The 17922-nt window shown below is 36.2% G+C and overlaps 1 protein-coding gene across 6 annotated transcripts in view; it reads left to right on the forward strand.

Moving 5' to 3' along the window:
- UBR5 (ubiquitin protein ligase E3 component n-recognin 5) overlaps nt 1–17922 on the forward strand; it is a 128011-nt gene that overhangs the window by 69316 nt on the left and 40773 nt on the right. For all 6 annotated transcript variants that reach the window (XR_008996226.1, XM_057497850.1, XM_057497852.1 and 3 more), the window contains exons 15-25: nt 812–921; nt 1750–1862; nt 2859–3002; nt 3103–3214; nt 3454–3608; nt 3916–4113; nt 6998–7208; nt 8144–8270; nt 12140–12291; nt 12729–12824; nt 13192–13315. Coding sequence is in view for 5 of the 6 variants with exons in the window: in XM_057497850.1 (XP_057353833.1) it covers nt 812–921; nt 1750–1862; nt 2859–3002; nt 3103–3214; nt 3454–3608; nt 3916–4113; nt 6998–7208; nt 8144–8270; nt 12140–12291; nt 12729–12824; nt 13192–13315 (1542 nt within the window). In the remaining variant the exon portion in view is untranslated. The remainder of the gene's footprint in view (nt 1–811; nt 922–1749; nt 1863–2858; nt 3003–3102; nt 3215–3453; nt 3609–3915; nt 4114–6997; nt 7209–8143; nt 8271–12139; nt 12292–12728; nt 12825–13191; nt 13316–17922) is intronic.

Genomic DNA, 17922 nt, shown 5'->3' on the forward strand with positions numbered 1-17922 from the left:
GTGTTCCTGGTGAAAATCATTCTGGTTTACTATGGACTGTTTTTAAACTCTGGTGAAGTTCCTCGTGGAGGTAATAGGAGAGGAAAGTGTTAAGGTGATAACCCTCATTATAATATATATCAGAATGATCTAAATGTAACATTTCTGAGAAATAGATGACTTTTCTGACTAAAAATTGGCTTCTGCCCTTCATTGAATAAAAATAATTTTTTTCTCATTTGTAGAATATTGTGTAGTTTAGTTATCTTAACTATAATTAATGAAGTAATTCAATGATAGTCTGTTAATCCTATAATTTCTCATGTCAGTTATAGCAAGTGATGGTTCATCACTAGATCAAGAATAAATTTTTGTAAACCACTGCATGTAGTTACTTCTTCGAACTCTAAGAAATTAATGATGTAGCAGGCTTTTTATTATTTGCCCTTATCATTTTTCAGTTAAATTGCTGTGTCCAAGTCAGGGTTCACTGAAGGGCAAAACTTGTTTGCTCAGGAGACTTAAGATAAAGCTATGTTGACAAATTGAGTATAGCTTTTGTTGTTTTTCCTAGATAAGGCTTACCTGAATCGTTGTAAGTTGTTGATAGTTTTGTATGGTATATTTTTGTTCACTATTTTAAAATATTATTAAAAACTTGAAGTATGTATATACTTTTTTCAGTACCTTGAGTCCTAAAAATATACCATTTTGTGCAAGTTTTTAATATTTCATTTTTCTATAAGAATAAACTCGAGTCTTGAAAATCATTTGACAAGTTCATAATACTGTATTTTCCTAATTATAAGGAGAATCTTATTTCTAATCTCAGGCCTGAAAGTAAACAGGAGCCAGTGAAAACGGAAATGGGCCCTCCACCATCTCCAGCCTCCACTTGCAGCGATGCGTCTTCAATTGCCAGTAGTGCATCAATGCCATATAGTAAGTTTTATGTTAAGTGCACATTAGTCAAAAATAAGGTCCAAGGTAGATTAGCTGTGTTCAGTTTCTGATTTGAGGCAACTCATACCATTTTAAATCTTTTTAAACAAATTATATTTCCACTGGTTTGATTTTTGTATGAAGCTTTATTTAAATGAAAAAACAGTATTTACAGTGTTGACTATTTCTCTTGTTTCTGGGAGTTACTAATTTTTGCAATATGTAAAATGCATTGCAGTAGGAGAAGGTAATAATTGCTTCTGTCTAGAAAATATCTACTCACCTTTGTTGAGACTGTTAACTGTTGTTAATTGGTTATGGTGTGTGCTCATAACTTTGGCTCAGCATTTGTAGAGTTTATAAACCTAGACTTAACTGCTGTACCTTGGACTTAAAGGCTTTTTTAAGCTCCTCAAAAATGAATTTATTTTACAGTGTAGTTGCTATGCATGTGAGGAGATTGAAAGTTAGACTTTAATAGTTCTGTAATAGTTATAGTCCGATAGGTCTTCCTTTTTTAAATCTTGGTCAGGTAGTGCTGTTTTTGAGGGCCTAAAATATGTTTTTTGTTTCTTCTTTGCAGTTGTTCATAGTAGTATTAATCTTATTAGGCATTAACAGATATTGCTAGTTTTTGCTATGATTTCATTTGAAGTGGCTGTTGGTCATAAAACCTCAATTCATAAAGTGGTAGTTCACAGAATTTTTATTTTTATATTTCAATTATGTATCCCTTTAAAAATAATATCTTTCCATATATTTAGATGAAATCTATAAAGTTTCTTTTACGTTTTCTTTTTGGTACTTACCATTTTGTTGTTGTCTAAGAACGACGACGGTCCACGCCTGCCCCGAAAGAGGAGGAAAAGGTGAACGAAGAGCAGTGGTCTCTTCGGGAAGTTGTTTTTGTGGAAGATGTTAAGAATGTTCCTGTTGGCAAGGTGTGTTGAAAATACCTAAGAGATAGTTATTATCAGAACTGTAATGGTACTGGTATCCAGGGATACGTGCTTGGTGAGTCCCATCAGACCATTCTCCAGAGCAGCTGTGTTCATCACCTTCTGTGGTCTCCTATCCCATCCTTTCATCTGATGCAGATACTGCCTCTGAACCTAAGTGATGAACACTTGATGATTGTGCCTCTCCTTGAACACTTATGGTGATATGCTGCTTTTTGAAAAGAAGTGTTACTTTGGTATAATACTAGATTTACAGAAAAGTTATAAAGAGAGAATTACTTTTTGAATAATCCATTCTTTGAAACTGACAGTTCTAATGGAGATGATCATCTTGTAATATTTAAAAATCTTCCCTAACACTGAAAATTCTTACTACCTTAAGTCACCTTACTCTTTTTCTTCTCTTCTTCCTGGAGAGGGTCTTGCCTTCTAAAAAATGAAGTGAGTAGAGTCCATCAGCTGGAATGCCATTAATTTTACCTTTCTCTTCACACAAAAAAATGGATCTATAGCTGGAGAATATCTGCAAAGTAAAGGTTTTTCAGATTGCTCATTAGTTTCTGAAATGTGATTTCTTTCATTTATACTTAAAAGGAGAGAGTATATACACCATGCCCTGCCATTTACAGAGACCTTTCTCATACACTGTTCATATGATTCTGTGTTGTGGGGGCAGGAACTCTAAACTAACAGAGGGAGGCTGAGAGAATGTCACGGGTGATACTTTTTTCAGCTGATTGCTAAACATCCATTGACTGTAATCACCAGCTATATGAGTCAGTTTTTCTCCGGAAAATAAGCCTTAAATGTACACATGAACAGCAAACCTTTGGTGAGTCTGTTCTGGTTAATTTTATAGTATGATCGTTAAAGAAACAGGAAATGACTCCAGTGTTAAGTTAGTTCAATATATGTAATTTGCATATTGACTTCATATAAGTTAGTATTAACATTCCATATGTTTACCTGTACTTCTAGGTGCTGAAAGTGGATGGTGCCTATGTTGCTGTAAAATTTCCAGGGACATCCAATAGTACAAACTCTCAGAGCAGCTCTGGTTCAGATGCTGACCCTTCTTCCCTCCTGCAGGATTGCAGGTTACTTAGAATTGATGAATTGCAGGTAAGTGTAAAAAAATCACTTGGCAGGTGAGTATTGTGACTTACTCATTGAGATGTTACAGTATTTCCAAGTGAAATTCCTTTTGTGTCATGTCATGCAGGTTGTAAAAACTGGTGGAACACCAAAAGTTCCTGACTGTTTCCAAAGGACTCCTAAAAAGCTTTGTATACCTGAAAAAACAGAAATATTAGCAGTAAATGTGGATTCCAAAGGTAACAATTTTGTGACCTTTTTAACTGGCATACTTCATATCCCGTCAACACTTGTGTAGTAAATGGGAGTAGGATAAAGTATTTGGGGGCATTTGGCAGTTTTTGTGTCCTGAGTGTCATGTTACTGAATGAAATGCATCTACAAAATGTGGCCAGAAATGGTAAAATTTGGTAGGTACTTAATAGAGATCACTAAAGATGTATGACAATTTTTATTTTACATTTATATATTTCTGAAGGTGTGCATGCTGTTTTGAAGACTGGAAATTGGGTACGGTACTGTATCTTTGATCTTGCTACAGGAAAAGCAGAACAGGAAAATAATTTCCCTACAAGCAGCATTGCTTTCCTTGGTCAGAATGAGAGGAGTGTAGCCATTTTCACTGCTGGACAGGTACAGAGGCTCATTTTTACATTTGAAAACTGATGCGACAACATAAGCATTTTTGTGAAGCTTGGGTTTGGCTCCAGTTTGCTTGTTATTAAACTGTTGAAGAGTTTAGAATATTTAGCACATTTCATACTAGGTTTCTCATTTTGTCAGTATTACATACTAATACTAAATACTAAAACTAATACTAATGTACACACACACAAATGGCGTATACAACTAATCTAACTTGAAAATAAATATGTCTATTGTAAAAATCAGATATATACTTTTGATTGGGAGCTTGTCTATTATTTTCCCTCAATTATAGGAGTCTCCTATTATTCTTCGAGATGGAAATGGTACTATCTACCCAATGGCCAAGGATTGCATGGGAGGAATAAGGGATCCTGATTGGCTTGATCTTCCACCTATTAGCAGTCTTGGAATGGGTGTACATTCTTTAATAAATCTTCCTGCAAATTCAACAATCAAAAAGAAAGCTGCTATTATCATCATGGCTGTAGAGGTACATTGACTATTGAAACTTCTTGGCATTTTAATCCAACAGATACTGCTAGAATCTAGGGAAACAGTCTTGAATAGATCATTCATTACCCCTTCCCTGTATCAACTAATCTCTAGGACAAGAGAACTGAGTAAACCATTGATTATGGTGTAATTTAAGTGTTTGAGTAAGGCATGCCCCAAGGTTGGAGCACAAATAGCAATCAGACTCTGACTGTGGACAAGGCTTCTCTTAGGAGGTGATGATGCCTTGGACACAGCTTTGAATACCCAGGTAGGGTTCTCCTAGACACAAAGTGAAGGTGGGAGGTGTTATCCCAGGTGCAAAGAGCAATCTTTGTGAATCTCATTAGTATGCTGAGAGAACGTGTAGATACTGTTGATAGAACCAGAAGGTAGGACTCATAGGTAAAGGAATGGTAACTGATGAGATTGGGGAAAGTCACTAGGTACTGTGACCTAAGATGCGTGAGTGTTCCCCTGAAAACAAGGAGAAGGATTTTAAGCTCGTTTTTTAAGAACATTTAGTAGTAGATGGAGAACAGCAGTTTAGCGACCAGATAAGAAGGCTTGTGCAGTTATCCAGGTTAGACACAAAGTGAGCTTATTCTTAGTGCTCATATTCTTAGTTTATCTTTGATTGTAACCTCCTAGACTAGTGTGGGGTTAAACAGGTGGTTGTGACCTGAACTTGGCCGTAAGAAATAGCTTTCACATTATTTAAAAAACTCTTCGTTGCTTGCCAGTATTTAAAAGTCATAGGATTTATATTTAAAGTCCAGATTTTCAATTGCTCTTTAAAAACTAGAAGATACGGTTACATTGGGTCATCATAAAAACATTAGTCTGCCCTATTTAGAGGCTATGTGTGTCTCCAATTCATTGTAGTTCCCACTTACTTAAAATATATTGCCCTGGGTCCTTTTATTATACAGTTCATGTTATGTTTTTTATACCCATTCTCCTCCACTTGTTTATTTTAGTTACAATGCTTCTGTAGGCATTTGATCCTGTGACCCCTGCGATTGTCAGATTCTCAAGGGTAAAGATAAAATGTGTCATTATCCCATGGGTCGGGATAAAATATGTCATCATTTATCCTTGTACCTCAGTGACTTAGGGCTTGGTGTACAGTAGACTTGCAAGAAGTTTTTTACTGGGCTCTCTGCCTTTTGCTATAAGAATAAGTAACAAGCAACATACAGTGATGCAGGGTACCCTTTTTTGTTTCTAACACAGCAAAGGGTGGTATTGATAATCTTGGTGTGAGAGCCATGTGCAATCAGCAGGTTGGAGGTGAGAGTTCCCTTCACCCATTGCTTCCAACCAGGTGGCTGGCTGATTGCTCAAAAACATTTTATATCACAGCAGTGTGCAGCAAAATTTTTGGTTTTAGTTACTTTTAAAAGTACTGTGCTTTTTATTCTTTGGGGAGAGTTTGACATATTCTCTGAGCATATTGATGAATGCGTGTTGTGTCACACCTTGGCGAGTTTAATCTTGGCCCACCTCCTCTGGAACTGGATCTTGTAGTTGATAGGGTCACCTCAGAGCTTTAGTTCCATAATCAAAATGGCCTGGCTCACATGTGGCAGGTACTTAAAACTGTTTCTTAGCTGTGTTTTCTCGGGGCCACCCATCTCCCACTTCTACCTCTCCTCCTCCCCAGAGGGTTCAGGGGAAGGTATAAGTTATTTAGGCAGTTTGTGGAGAGGGGAGGGCAAGTGTGCAAATGCATCTTTCTTCTTCCCTTTGTATTTGTACACACATTTTTCCCACCTGCTTTTCTCTAGTTCCTAATTCTAGTTAACTTTTTTTTAACAACTTTCATTTCCAAAATGAATTCTTTGTATTCAGTTCATTAAATTCCCCATACTTGTATATTCTGAAGGAAGTACAATTAAACGCCTTGGTATGTCCATGCTGTGTGTTAGTCCATTCAGGTTGCTACAGGCTGAGTTGCTAATAAACAATAGAAATACACATTTCTCATGATTCTAGTAGAAGTTGGAAGTCCAAGATAAAAGCGTGGGCAGACTTGGTGTCTGGCAAGGGCCCTTGTACTGGTACATAAATGCCCATGTGTTCTTATGTGGTGGACAGAACTCTGGTCTCTTTACCCCTTTTAAGGGCACTGATCCCATCCATGAGGGCCCCACCCTTACCACCTTATCACCTGCAAAGGTCTCACCTACAAACACCATCACGTTGAGGATTAGGGTTGAACATAAATAAGAATTCTGGGAGCACAGACATATTCTGCCTTCAGCATGCTGTTGCTTGGGTAGTGATATTTTATAAAAATACTTCATTAGTATTACCATGTCTTTGACATTGAAGTACATTAGTTGTCACCTTTAGGGGATTGTATCTGTCATGATTTCTGGGGAGTTGAAGGGTTTGATTTTCATGTACCACAGTGTGGGTACAACTTCTAAGAGCATAAGAGGGTATGAGTAAGCCCAGAATAAATTGTGTACCTTTGCTTAATTTGTTAACAAAAACAGGGTTCTAATTGATAGTTATATAATATATAATGTAAACTGGGGGTCAGCAAACTGGTCTGCAGGCCAAATCCAGCCACTCCCATTCACTTGTACATTGTATACAGCTGCTTTCCTGCCATGACCACAGACTTCATTGCAAAGCTGCAAATATTTTACTGGTCCTCTATAGAAAATATATTTACCCTTTCCTTTCCTGTCGTTTGTGTACTCTGCTTAAAGGGTACCCTTAAGTTCAACTCCTTTTGCCAAGATACCTGAAATTGTCTCTCCTTATTTGCAGACTTGATATTACTGTTATCGGCCATGAGAAATTGTTGACATGTATAATGTACTGATCAAATTGGTTGAATTTTTTTTCCCTACTTTGTGTGACGGCAGAAACAAACATTAATGCAACATATCCTGCGCTGTGACTATGAGGCCTGTCGACAATATCTTATGAATCTTGAGCAAGCAGTTGTTTTAGAGCAGAATCTACAGATGCTACAGACATTTATCAGCCACAGATGTGATGGAAATCGGAATATTTTGCATGCTTGTGTATCAGTTTGCTTTCCAACCAGCAATAAGGAAACTAAAGAAGAAGAGGGTAAGATTAAGAAGAAGGTCTTTAAAAGGAACTCTAAGCAATTTTGAAAACATAATGAGTATTGAAAGAAAAGGGTATTGCTATAAAACATTTGTGTGTACTTTCTCCTGTTAAATCTAGTTTTGGCATTCGCAGAAGGTAAAAATTCCTGTCTTCCTCTTAGGATGAGACATAACATAAGCAAATACAAGTTTTATCAATGTGTTTTTGTTGCCTTCATATATACGAACAGTATGTGTAATACTTAATGAGCTTTACTGATTTTTTAATTGTAGATGACTTTTATTGCCATGAAGATTATTTGACAGATTAAGCCAAGTTATGCTGAGACAAATTTTATCCCAATTTTCAGACTACAGAGGAAAAAATAGCCTACTGACTTGTCAAAAGAAATAAGATTTATTGCCATAAAGCTTTAATTGACTGACTAGGCAGAAACTGAAAACCTATAGTATAATTGTATAATGCATAATGCTTTTCCTTATTTGGAATTCTGATGATGATATTCTCGTAGCTATATTTTTGAATAGTGGTTTGCAGGTTTCTGACTTTAGCTCATCATCATTCAAGGAGTGTAAGTAGTACATAAACTATGACTGAGGTACTGATATGTGGGTCTTTTCTTCCTTGGTAATAAAAGCTACATTTCAGTCTACTTACAAATAGCTTTTTTTCTTTTCTTTTCTTTTTTTTTTCCGTTTGACAATTAGTGGTTTGAAAAGTAAGGCAGATTAAGGAAATAATATACATTCTAAAGGTCATAGTTCAATCTATCTTAAGTGTCTGTTGCTCTAAGGAGGAAAAATAAAGCTATCCGTTAGTGTATACATTAGACACTAAAATACATAGTGGTCAGCATTTGATGGCTTGTACATACTTAATCTCTTAGTTATTTTTGAAGTTTAAATTGATTGTGTTTTCCTCTTACGTTTCAGAAGCAGAGCGCTCTGAAAGAAATACATTTGCAGAAAGACTTTCTGCTGTTGAGGCCATTGCAAATGCTATATCAGTTGTTTCAAGTAATGGCCCAGGTAATCGGGCTGGATCATCAAGTAGCCGAAGGTAATGTGATTTTTACCAGGAAAGTTTAATTTACAGAAACATTATCCAAGTACAGAAAGAAGTTTTATCTCTTACCTGTCATATGCATGAATTGGTTGTCCTTCCTTCTGTTTTGTTTTTGTTCCTCCCAGTATCACCCTGGGAAAAATACCTGATAATACCTAATTAGAGTTTAAGTGTAGAATAGAATCTAGAATATTTCAAAAATTTGAAACAATTCAGATGAGTAGTTCAAGGTTGAGTCCTGAATGTGTTTTGCATTTATCATTCTTGTTTCCTAGGAAGTTACCTTCTTTAGTTGGAGAATAGTAATAATGATTGAAAGAATCTCAATTTTTTATTTTCAGATTGCTATTTATTAGGTCAATTTGTCAGATGTCTTAATGATCTGGGAAGAAATGAAAGGATGATGTGTATTACGAAATTTGGTATTTTAAATTTTCAGGCTTTCTGAGTTATGGGATGAACAAACCTTTATAACACTAAATATTACTAGGTGTGTGAATAGATGAAGAAGATAAAGAATTCAGAATGTAGTGTTTGTTTTCTTTCCTGAAGGAAAAAAAAAGCACATTTATATTAGACACGAGAGTCAAAATTCTTGGATATCTGACAGATCTTTAATGGAAGCACTGCTCACTGTGCTAATGTGATAGGTGGTAAAGTCTACTTAAAATGAAGACTCTTTGCCTATTTTCTGTTCCATATTCAACTTTGCCTTTAAAAATGATTCTTCTAAAATTGGTACCAAGTTGATAGCTTCCCAGGTTCCAAAACATCCCGAAGTGTGAGATGTATCAAAAGTATTTATGGGTGGCCAAATTATAATTTAAAACATGATGTTAGACTTATTACAGAATGGAAGTTACCACCGGCTTATTTGGTTAGGACTGCACTAGGCAGTCAAAGTGTTGGTCTAAAGTGGAAAGCAACTTACTAAGTTCTTCATGGAGAAATTAGTGTCTGAATTATTTCAGGTATTTCATTTCCTCAGGGAAAATACAGGTGCCAATCAAGTTGGACTCTGATATGGTTGGTCCAATGCCAGTGCTGCCATCTTTTTTCATGTAAGGATTATTTTGAAGGCAAAGACTAAAAGGAGCTTCGAGAGTGGGCGCTGTGTTGCTCACAGAACTAATTTGCAGAGTAAGCTCCTTTGAGGCATTTGCCGAAGATGCCACTGCAGTGCTCTTATCCGGTTCAAGCTCAGGGCTGCCGGTTGAACAGATGAAAGCACAGGAGGCTTATTATCCGCGCCGGGCAGTAGGAAGTCCAGAGACTGCTTCATTGAAGTGAAACACTCCTCTAGCCTACACTGGATTGTCTAGGCGATGCCCCTTGATGAGTATGCAGGCTGGGATTCATGAGCTGTAAGCTCAAAACTGATGCAGTTTCAATGTTGAATGGAGTACTGTTAAATGCCTTCAGATGATGATTTGACTCAGAAGTTTTGTTGTGTGACTCAATAATTCCAGAGTTCAAGGGCAGATTTAGTGGAAAGCTTGATTGATGCATCTGATTTCAGGTGTATGTACTCTAGAGATTGTTAATCTGGAAGACACATGACCTTCGCTTTTTTGTCACAGTGGTATGTTTGAACATGACTGGATTCTAAGGCTTCTGTAGCATGGATATAACGTGCTTACAAAGAGGAAATTACATCATCCTTGAATTCTTCCATATTGTCAGAAAATACGATGACTCCAGGCAAGCCTATACGAAGAAATGTCAAAACTCTGAATCTTAGCAGCCAAGGTGGTATCTCCTCAGTATTGTCCTCAGCCACTGAGGATACAGGTGAATCTTCATGAATTGTGTACAACATCTTGAAGAATAATTTTCTTTTTTTGTTTTTTGTTTTTGTTTTTAAAGAATCTATATGAGGAGCTGGGCGTTGTACTTAAAAATGATCCCAAGACCTAATGAAGAAAAAAGAGGTTAAGGACAATTTTTTAAAATGACAAGGAATGACCCCCTCATTTAATACTGAATTGACTACATCACAACAACAAAGTTGAGAGTTTGCAAGTTCAAGATGAGACTATGGTCTCAGTTTATCTTCATTTTATCTTTAATCTACTATAAACTAGAGGTCGGAGAACAGCCCACATATGTTTTGTTTGGCCTGCGCAATGTCAAAATTTTTTTCTTTAAAATTTGAATGCCTTAGGTGAGCATGTATGCCTCTAGTTTGCCATTACTCCCGACTTTTACGCCTGACTGCCCTTCTCCTCAGTGTATTTTACCTTCTGGGCTCAGTAGGCATTGAGTTTGTGACCCTGCGTAAACATTCTTCTTGCTAGCCTGAAACATGCATTTATTTTCAGGTTTTTGCAGTGCCTCCCAATTATTGCTGATTTTTTTTCTCTCTCTGTGTTTTGAGTAAGACAAGTTAGGGCACCAGTTGTCTATGTTGAGCTTAATTAAAATTGTATAGGAGCATCACAGTGTGAACAGTCACCCTGGTGTGCTGTTACTGGTAAGAAGCCTGCCTTTCTCCATGGGTTTGATGTCTTTGGACGGGGAGGTGACCTCAACTGAAATACTCGCTGTGCCTGCTCCCCTCGTATTATAAAAACTCTTACACTCAAGATTCTAAATTGAGAGAGAGTAAATATTGATACTATAAAAGAATTAACTATAGGTATTTTTAATAGTGAGTACTATAATAACTAATATATTATTTGAAACATTAAAATTTACTTTGCAGAATCTTCCAAAGAATGCTTGTTTCCAAAGGTACAACATCATACATAAATTAGATGTGCTCCTTATAAATCAGATGTGTTCCTGAAAGTAACAATTAAAGGATATTTTCATAAAATATTTTTTGCTTTAAAATTTTTTTTCCGTATAAAATTGAAAATGTATTGATAGGGAAAAACATGTTTACCCTTGGATTAAACAATAATTATTAGAGATTCAAACATTAGTAGAAATCTTTCTAAATTACTTATTTGTAGACATATAATGCTCACCTGGTAAGGTATTAGGTCTTAAACATCAGAAATATGTCTTTGGGATTCAGTCTGCATGGGAGAATTAAATCCCTTATGTGTTGCCTGGCCCTTAAAATTGAATTTTTACTCCTTATTCATTTAGAGGCTCTAAAATTGTGGCTGAGTTGAAGGGATTTGCCTTCTGTGCTCTCTCTCAATTGTTGTTAGTTCTTCATGTGTAAATTTTGTAGCTGTTGTAAGCATTTATTGAGAGGTATAGATTTTTTTTCAGGTAGTTACCAATTCCCTTAACAAGGTCTGTGTTTGTGATTATTTCTTTTTCTTTTTAGTGATGTGCACACCTGTGCAGCATTTTTTTCCCATGTAGCAGGAGAAAAAAATCACGCCCAGATATTATTCTAACAGCACATTTTACAAGCTCCAGTTCATTCATTTCCTTGGGATGCAAGTTGTACTGTTAAAATATCTTTTTTTTTGTATGAAAAATAAATCTAAATTGGTCTTTGAATTTGTGTGGATATTAGTTCAATTGTTTTTGAGATCACAGAAAAAGATTATAGTGGACTAACTGGGGACAAATAAATTTTTGTTTTTAATGTTCATCTGTTTGTTTATCATAACTGTATGAAAGATTATTTTCTAATCTTTATTCACTGCAACTTTTGTTCCCTGTGCCTAAGTTTGTGTGGGAGCTTAATATAATGGTTTTAATGCTGAACTGGGTACTAGGTGCCCCAGTTTGGTTTCTGTCTCTCACTGACTTATTCCGTCATTCCAGAATTGGCATTTGTACTTCACTTCCCTTGCCTGGAGTGTTTGTTGTAGAACAAACTTGATGAAAAGTTCTGTGCACTTTTTCATTACATTGTGACATAGTAGTGAGCCCTGATTTTGTCCCTGTTCTTCTAGTTTGCGATTACGGGAAATGATGAGACGTTCGTTGAGAGCGGCAGGTTTGGGTAGACATGAAGCCGGTGCATCGTCCAGTGACCACCAGGATCCAGTCTCTCCCCCGATAGCACCCCCTAGCTGGGTTCCTGACCCCCCTGCCATGGATCCTGGTAAGATCTGTTTCTTGTTCAGTGTTTAACAAAAAGATACGGTCATGAAAGAAAAGAAATTGGACATTTTAATGGGATATTTAGAAACCTGAAATACCTAAAAGTAGCATAATGAGTAAATTATAACTACTTGAGTTATAAAGATTTGGTTTAAGGTTTTTTGTAACTTAAAAATTAAAATTTTAGGAACTATTCTCAGGTATTCCTCTTTTATTGAAGTATATATTTCAGTACTGATAAGAAAAGAAGCTAGCTAGTAATATATCAAGATAAGTCGATCATTGGCCTAGTGGAGTCCTTCTCTTATAATTTCTACTTAAACCTCTATCTGATTTGACCTTTGGCTTGCAGAGAAAAGCCTTAAGGCCAGTTAAGAGAACATGTTAGGGATATGTTACCTATAATGATGTACATCCTGCTGTTCTGTTTACTGAAAGATGGTGACATTGATTTTATCCTGGCCCCTGCTGTGGGATCTCTTACCACAGCAGCGACTGGCACCGGTCAAGGACCAAGCACCTCCACCATTCCAGGTGAGAATCTGCACTATTTTATCTGCCTAGGCATTTGGAAGATAAAAGGACACACTTTGTTAATAGATTTCTGCCGATTCACACTTTATCTCAAGGACACGTCCCTTGGCCTGGAAAGCATCTAAATCTCTGAATTATTTTCCATATGTCAGCGAAATTGTGGTGTTTACATATGTACATTTCCGTTAGTTGAGATTTGTTAAGTGTGTTAATGTGTTTAAATTCTCTATAATGAAGGTACTCATTTTTACTATTACTAATTTTCTGGTGGTTTATTTAATAAATACTTGGTATATTACTCGATGAAAATCTTTTACTCTGTCTTGTTTATCTTGTTTTGTTACCAAACGGATCTGCTTAATTACAGGTCCTTCCACAGAGCCATCAGTAGTAGAATCCAAGGATCGAAAGGCCAATGCTCATTTTATCTTAAAATTGTTATGTGACAGTGTTGTTCTGCAGCCCTATCTACGAGAACTCCTCTCTGCCAAGTAAGAAGTTTAATGCACTTTTGATACAAAGATTTAGCTTAGGTTCTTTTACTACTTAATATTTAAGATGATCTTCTTGCTGTACACAGACAGCTATCTTATGTGAATTTGAAATAGTTGGTCAGAATCTAGTACTGAATTCCTTCTGTCATTAAGTCTGGGATAGCACCTGGACTCTAGTTCACAACTCCTTGGATTATTCTAGTGGTTTCTTTGGAATTATTGGCTTACAGTCATGAGGTTATACAGAGTTTATAATCTAAGAATTCTCTTCTAATTCTAGCAGTAAGTGTCTAGAGTAGGAAAGATCCGATGTTACATTTGAGAAAACCGGCTTAGAGCTTAATTAACTTGCTCAGGGTCACAAAACTAGTGAGTTACAGCTGGAATTCCAACCCTGGTCTGTCTCTTGATTGCAGAAGTGAGACTTCCAGCCATCAACCTTAATGCCATGTCTCCATATTTAAGTACAAGAAGGTGTTCTTTAAAATTTTTATTTCTGAGAGCAAGGGAGTTTTTATATGTTTAAGACTTAATTGACCTTAGGATGAAAATGATCCAATTTATGAATTTTATGATTACATTAGTAAAGGCTGCCCCACTAATAAAATCAGTCATTGGATTGTAAGTAAAGGTACTACTACAGAAGCAGCTTACAATTTATTAGTGGTTTGACGTATAGATAAAAATGGTATACATACAAATACAGTGTATCTATTTTTGTTTTCTCAGTTGTCATTTTAGTTTTATATGTGGTATTTTGAGCATATTGTCTTTGTATAATTTCCTCAAAATGATTCGGCGTTATCTAAAAACCTACCATGTGTTCTTAGTTCCTTTCTCTGTTTTTAATAGATTTTTCATTTCTACAGTTAATTTCTATTTCACTATTTTAGTATCCTCACAGTGGTTGGCCCCCCACCCCGCCACCACCTCCCTCCCCACCAACACACACACAAAATATATACAATTTTCTGGAAAACACTCAGTATGACATTCTATTAATAAGCTGGTATTATTGATGGCAGATTTGAAACAAAGTTCAGGAGCAGCAAATTTCTTTTATCTTTTAGGTGATAAACATAGAGATTCCCATATGGGTCCTTTTTATGTGACAAATATAGAAGAATTCCCTGGAGATGCTAAAAAATTTTTCTAAGTGGTATAGCTGGAAAGTAGTTAACATATAGATGACTCAGTTAAGAAAAATGTTTTCCTTAATTGTGTTTGGCAGTACACAAAGTTCTAGGAGAATACATCAAAACAATTGCATGTTACCAGTTCAAGCATGGCTGTGATGGGGATGCATGTGTATACTGAGGAGGAAGGATTTTATTTTATTGTATTTTAAAAAATTTTTTATTACGGTATTATTAATATACATTCTTATGAAGGTTTCACATGAAAAAACAATGTGGTTACTACATTTACCCATATTATCAAGTCCCCATCCATACCCCAATGCAGTCACTGTCCATCAGTGTAGTAAGATGCCACAGATTCACTGTTTGCCTTCTCTGTGCTACACTGTTTTTCCCGTGACCCCCCACACCATGTGTACTAAACGTAATACTCCTCAATCCCCGTCTCCCTTCCTCCCTACCTGCTCTCCCATACCCCTCCCCTTTGGTAACCACTAGTCCCTTCTTGGAGTCTGTGAATCTGCTGCTGTTTTGTTCCTTCAGTTTGGCTTCATAGTTTACTCCACAAATGAGGGAAATCATTTGGCACTTGTCTTTCTATGCCTGGCTTATTTCACTGAGCGTAATATCCTAATATCCTCCAGCTCCATCCATGTTGTTGCAAATGGTAGGATTTGTTTCTTTCTCATGACTGAATAGTATTCCATTGTGTACATGCACCACATCTTCTTTATCCATTCATCTACTGATGGACACTTAGGTTGCTTCCATTTCTTGGCTATTGTAAATAGTGCTGCGATAAACATAGGGGTCCATATGTCTTTTTGAATCTGAGAAGTTGTATTCTTTGGGTAAATTCCAAGGAGTGGGATTCCCAGGTTAAATGGTATTTCTCTTTAGTTTTTTGAGGAACCTCCATATTGCTTTCCACAATGGTTGAATTAGCTTACATTCCCACCAACAGTGTAGGAGGGTTCCCCTTTCTCTGCATCCTCGCCAACATTTGTTGTTCTTAGTCTTTTCAATGCTGGCCATCCTTACTGGTGTGAGGTGATAATCTCATTGCTGTTTTAATTTGCATTTCCCTGATGATTAGTGATGTGGAGCATCTTTTCATGTGTCTGTTGGTCATCTGAATTTTTTCTTTGGAGAACTGTCTCTTCATATCCTCTGCCCATTTCTTAATCGGGTTACTTGCTTTTTAGGTGTTGAGGCATGTGAGTCTTTATATATTTTGGATGTTGATCCCTTGTTGGCTATTTGGAGTCATTTACAAATATATTCTCCCATACTCTAGGATGCCTTTTTGTTCTATTGATGGTGTCCTTTGCTGTACAGAAACTTTTTAGTTTGATGTAGTCTCATGAGTTCATTTTTGCTTTTGTTTCCCTTGCTCGAGGAGATGCATTTAGGAAGAAGTTGCTCATGCTTATATTCAGGAGATTTTTGCCTATGTTTTCTTCTAAGAGTTTTATGGTTTCATGACTTACATTCAGGTCTTTGATCCATTTCGAGTTTACTTTTGCATATGGGGTTAAACAATAATCCAGTGTCATTCTTTTGCAAGTAGGTGTCTAGTTTTGCCAACACCAGCTGTTTAAGAGGCTGTTGTTTCCCCATTGTATGTGCACGGCTCCTCTATCATATATTAACTGACCATATATGGTTGGGTTTATGTCAGGACTTTCTAGTCTGTTCCATTGGTCTGTGGGTCTGTTCTTGTGCCAGTTCCAAATTGTCTTGTTTACTGTGGCTTTGTAGTAGAGCTTGAAGTTGGGAAGCGAGATCCCCCCAGTTTTATTCTTCCTTTCCAGGATTGCTTTGGCTATTTGGAGTCTTTTGTGGTTCTATATGAATTTTAGAATGATTTTCTTTAGTTCGTTGACGAATGCTGTTGGTAGGAATTGCATTGAATCTGTAGATGGCTTTAGGCAGGATGGCCATTTTGACAATATTAATTCTTCCTATCCATGAGTACAGGATTTGTTTCCATTTATTGGTATCTTTATTTCATTTCTCTCCTGAGTGTCATGTAATTTTCAGATATGTCTGGCTAGGGGTTTATCTATTTTGTTTATTTTCTCGAAGAACCAGCTCTTGCTTTCACTGATTCCATTGTTTTATTCTTCTCGATTTTATTTATTTTTGCTCTGATCTTTATTATGTCCCTCCTTCTACTGACTTTGGGCCTCATTTGTTCTTCTTTTTCTAGTTTTGTTAATTGTTAAGTTTAGATAGCTCATATGGGATTGTTCTTTCCTGAGGTAGGTCTGTATTGCAGTATACTTTCCTCTTAGTACAGCCATTCAATTCAAATTTTTGAATTTACTGAGGCTGTTTTTGTGGTCTTAGTATATGATCTGTTCTTGAAAATGTGCACTTGAGAAGAATGTGTATTCTGCTGCTTTTGGGTGTAGAGTTCTATAGATGTGTGTTAGGTCTGTCTGTTCTAATGTGTTGTTCAGTGCCTCTGTCTCCTTACTTATTTTCTGTCTGGTTGATCTGTCCTTCAGAGTAAGTGGAGTGTTGAAGTCTCCTAGAATGAATGCATTGCATTCTATTTCCCCTTTAATTCTATTAGTATTTGTTTAAGATATGTAGGTGCTCTTGTGTTGGGCACATAGATATTGATAATGGTTATATCTTCCTGTTGGATTGACACTTTTATCATTATGTAATGTTCTTTATCTCTTGTGACTTTCTTTGTTTTGAAGTCTATTTTGTCTGATACATGTATTGCAACTTTGCTTTTTTCTCCCTATTAGTTGCATGAAATATCTATTTGGAGGAAGGATTTTTAAAAAGAGTATTTGTTATTTTCAATTTAAGGATTCCCTCAGCCTTCCTTCAATACCAGTTGTGGGTGATTGAATTTTGCTTTTGTAATAAAAGCTAAAGAAAGTAAATTTTGATAAAATCAAAAAAGATGATGGGAAACATGCAGAAAATTCTATTATTTACAACCAGCTCATATTTACTTGAGACGAAGTACGATGCTTCTTTTGGTTGGTTGGTTTGCTTTTAATTAACAGTGTGGGAGTGTTCAAAAAAACTGAAAAACACTGCATTGCAGAATAAAACTTTATCTCTGCCTGCTGGTAGTCCATAATCAAATTGAGATATTAGACATTTGCAACATGTATTTTAATTTGGGATAGAGGGATTAAGTATATTTTGGATTAAACAGAAGGAAGAAATGGATTTATTGTGTACTAAGGAGGTTTGTGAAAAAGTTTGAGTAGAACCATGACAAATAGTTTTGGACAAGAGTGAGCAATAACATAGAAATGGAAAAGCATAAACATTTTAAGAAACAGTGACTCATCCAATTAAAAGTGGAGGATTAGAATAGGAGAACAGTAGCCACTGAGTCAGGAAAATTAGGGTAAAGCCACCACTTTGGTTCCTATTCTTTGGGCTTGAATCTTCTAAATAATGACTTTGGTTAGGCAGTAATAGTATTGA

The sequence above is a fragment of the Manis pentadactyla genome, chromosome 3 (genome assembly GCF_030020395.1).
Source record: "Manis pentadactyla isolate mManPen7 chromosome 3, mManPen7.hap1, whole genome shotgun sequence".
Taxonomy (NCBI): Eukaryota; Metazoa; Chordata; class Mammalia; order Pholidota; family Manidae; genus Manis; species Manis pentadactyla.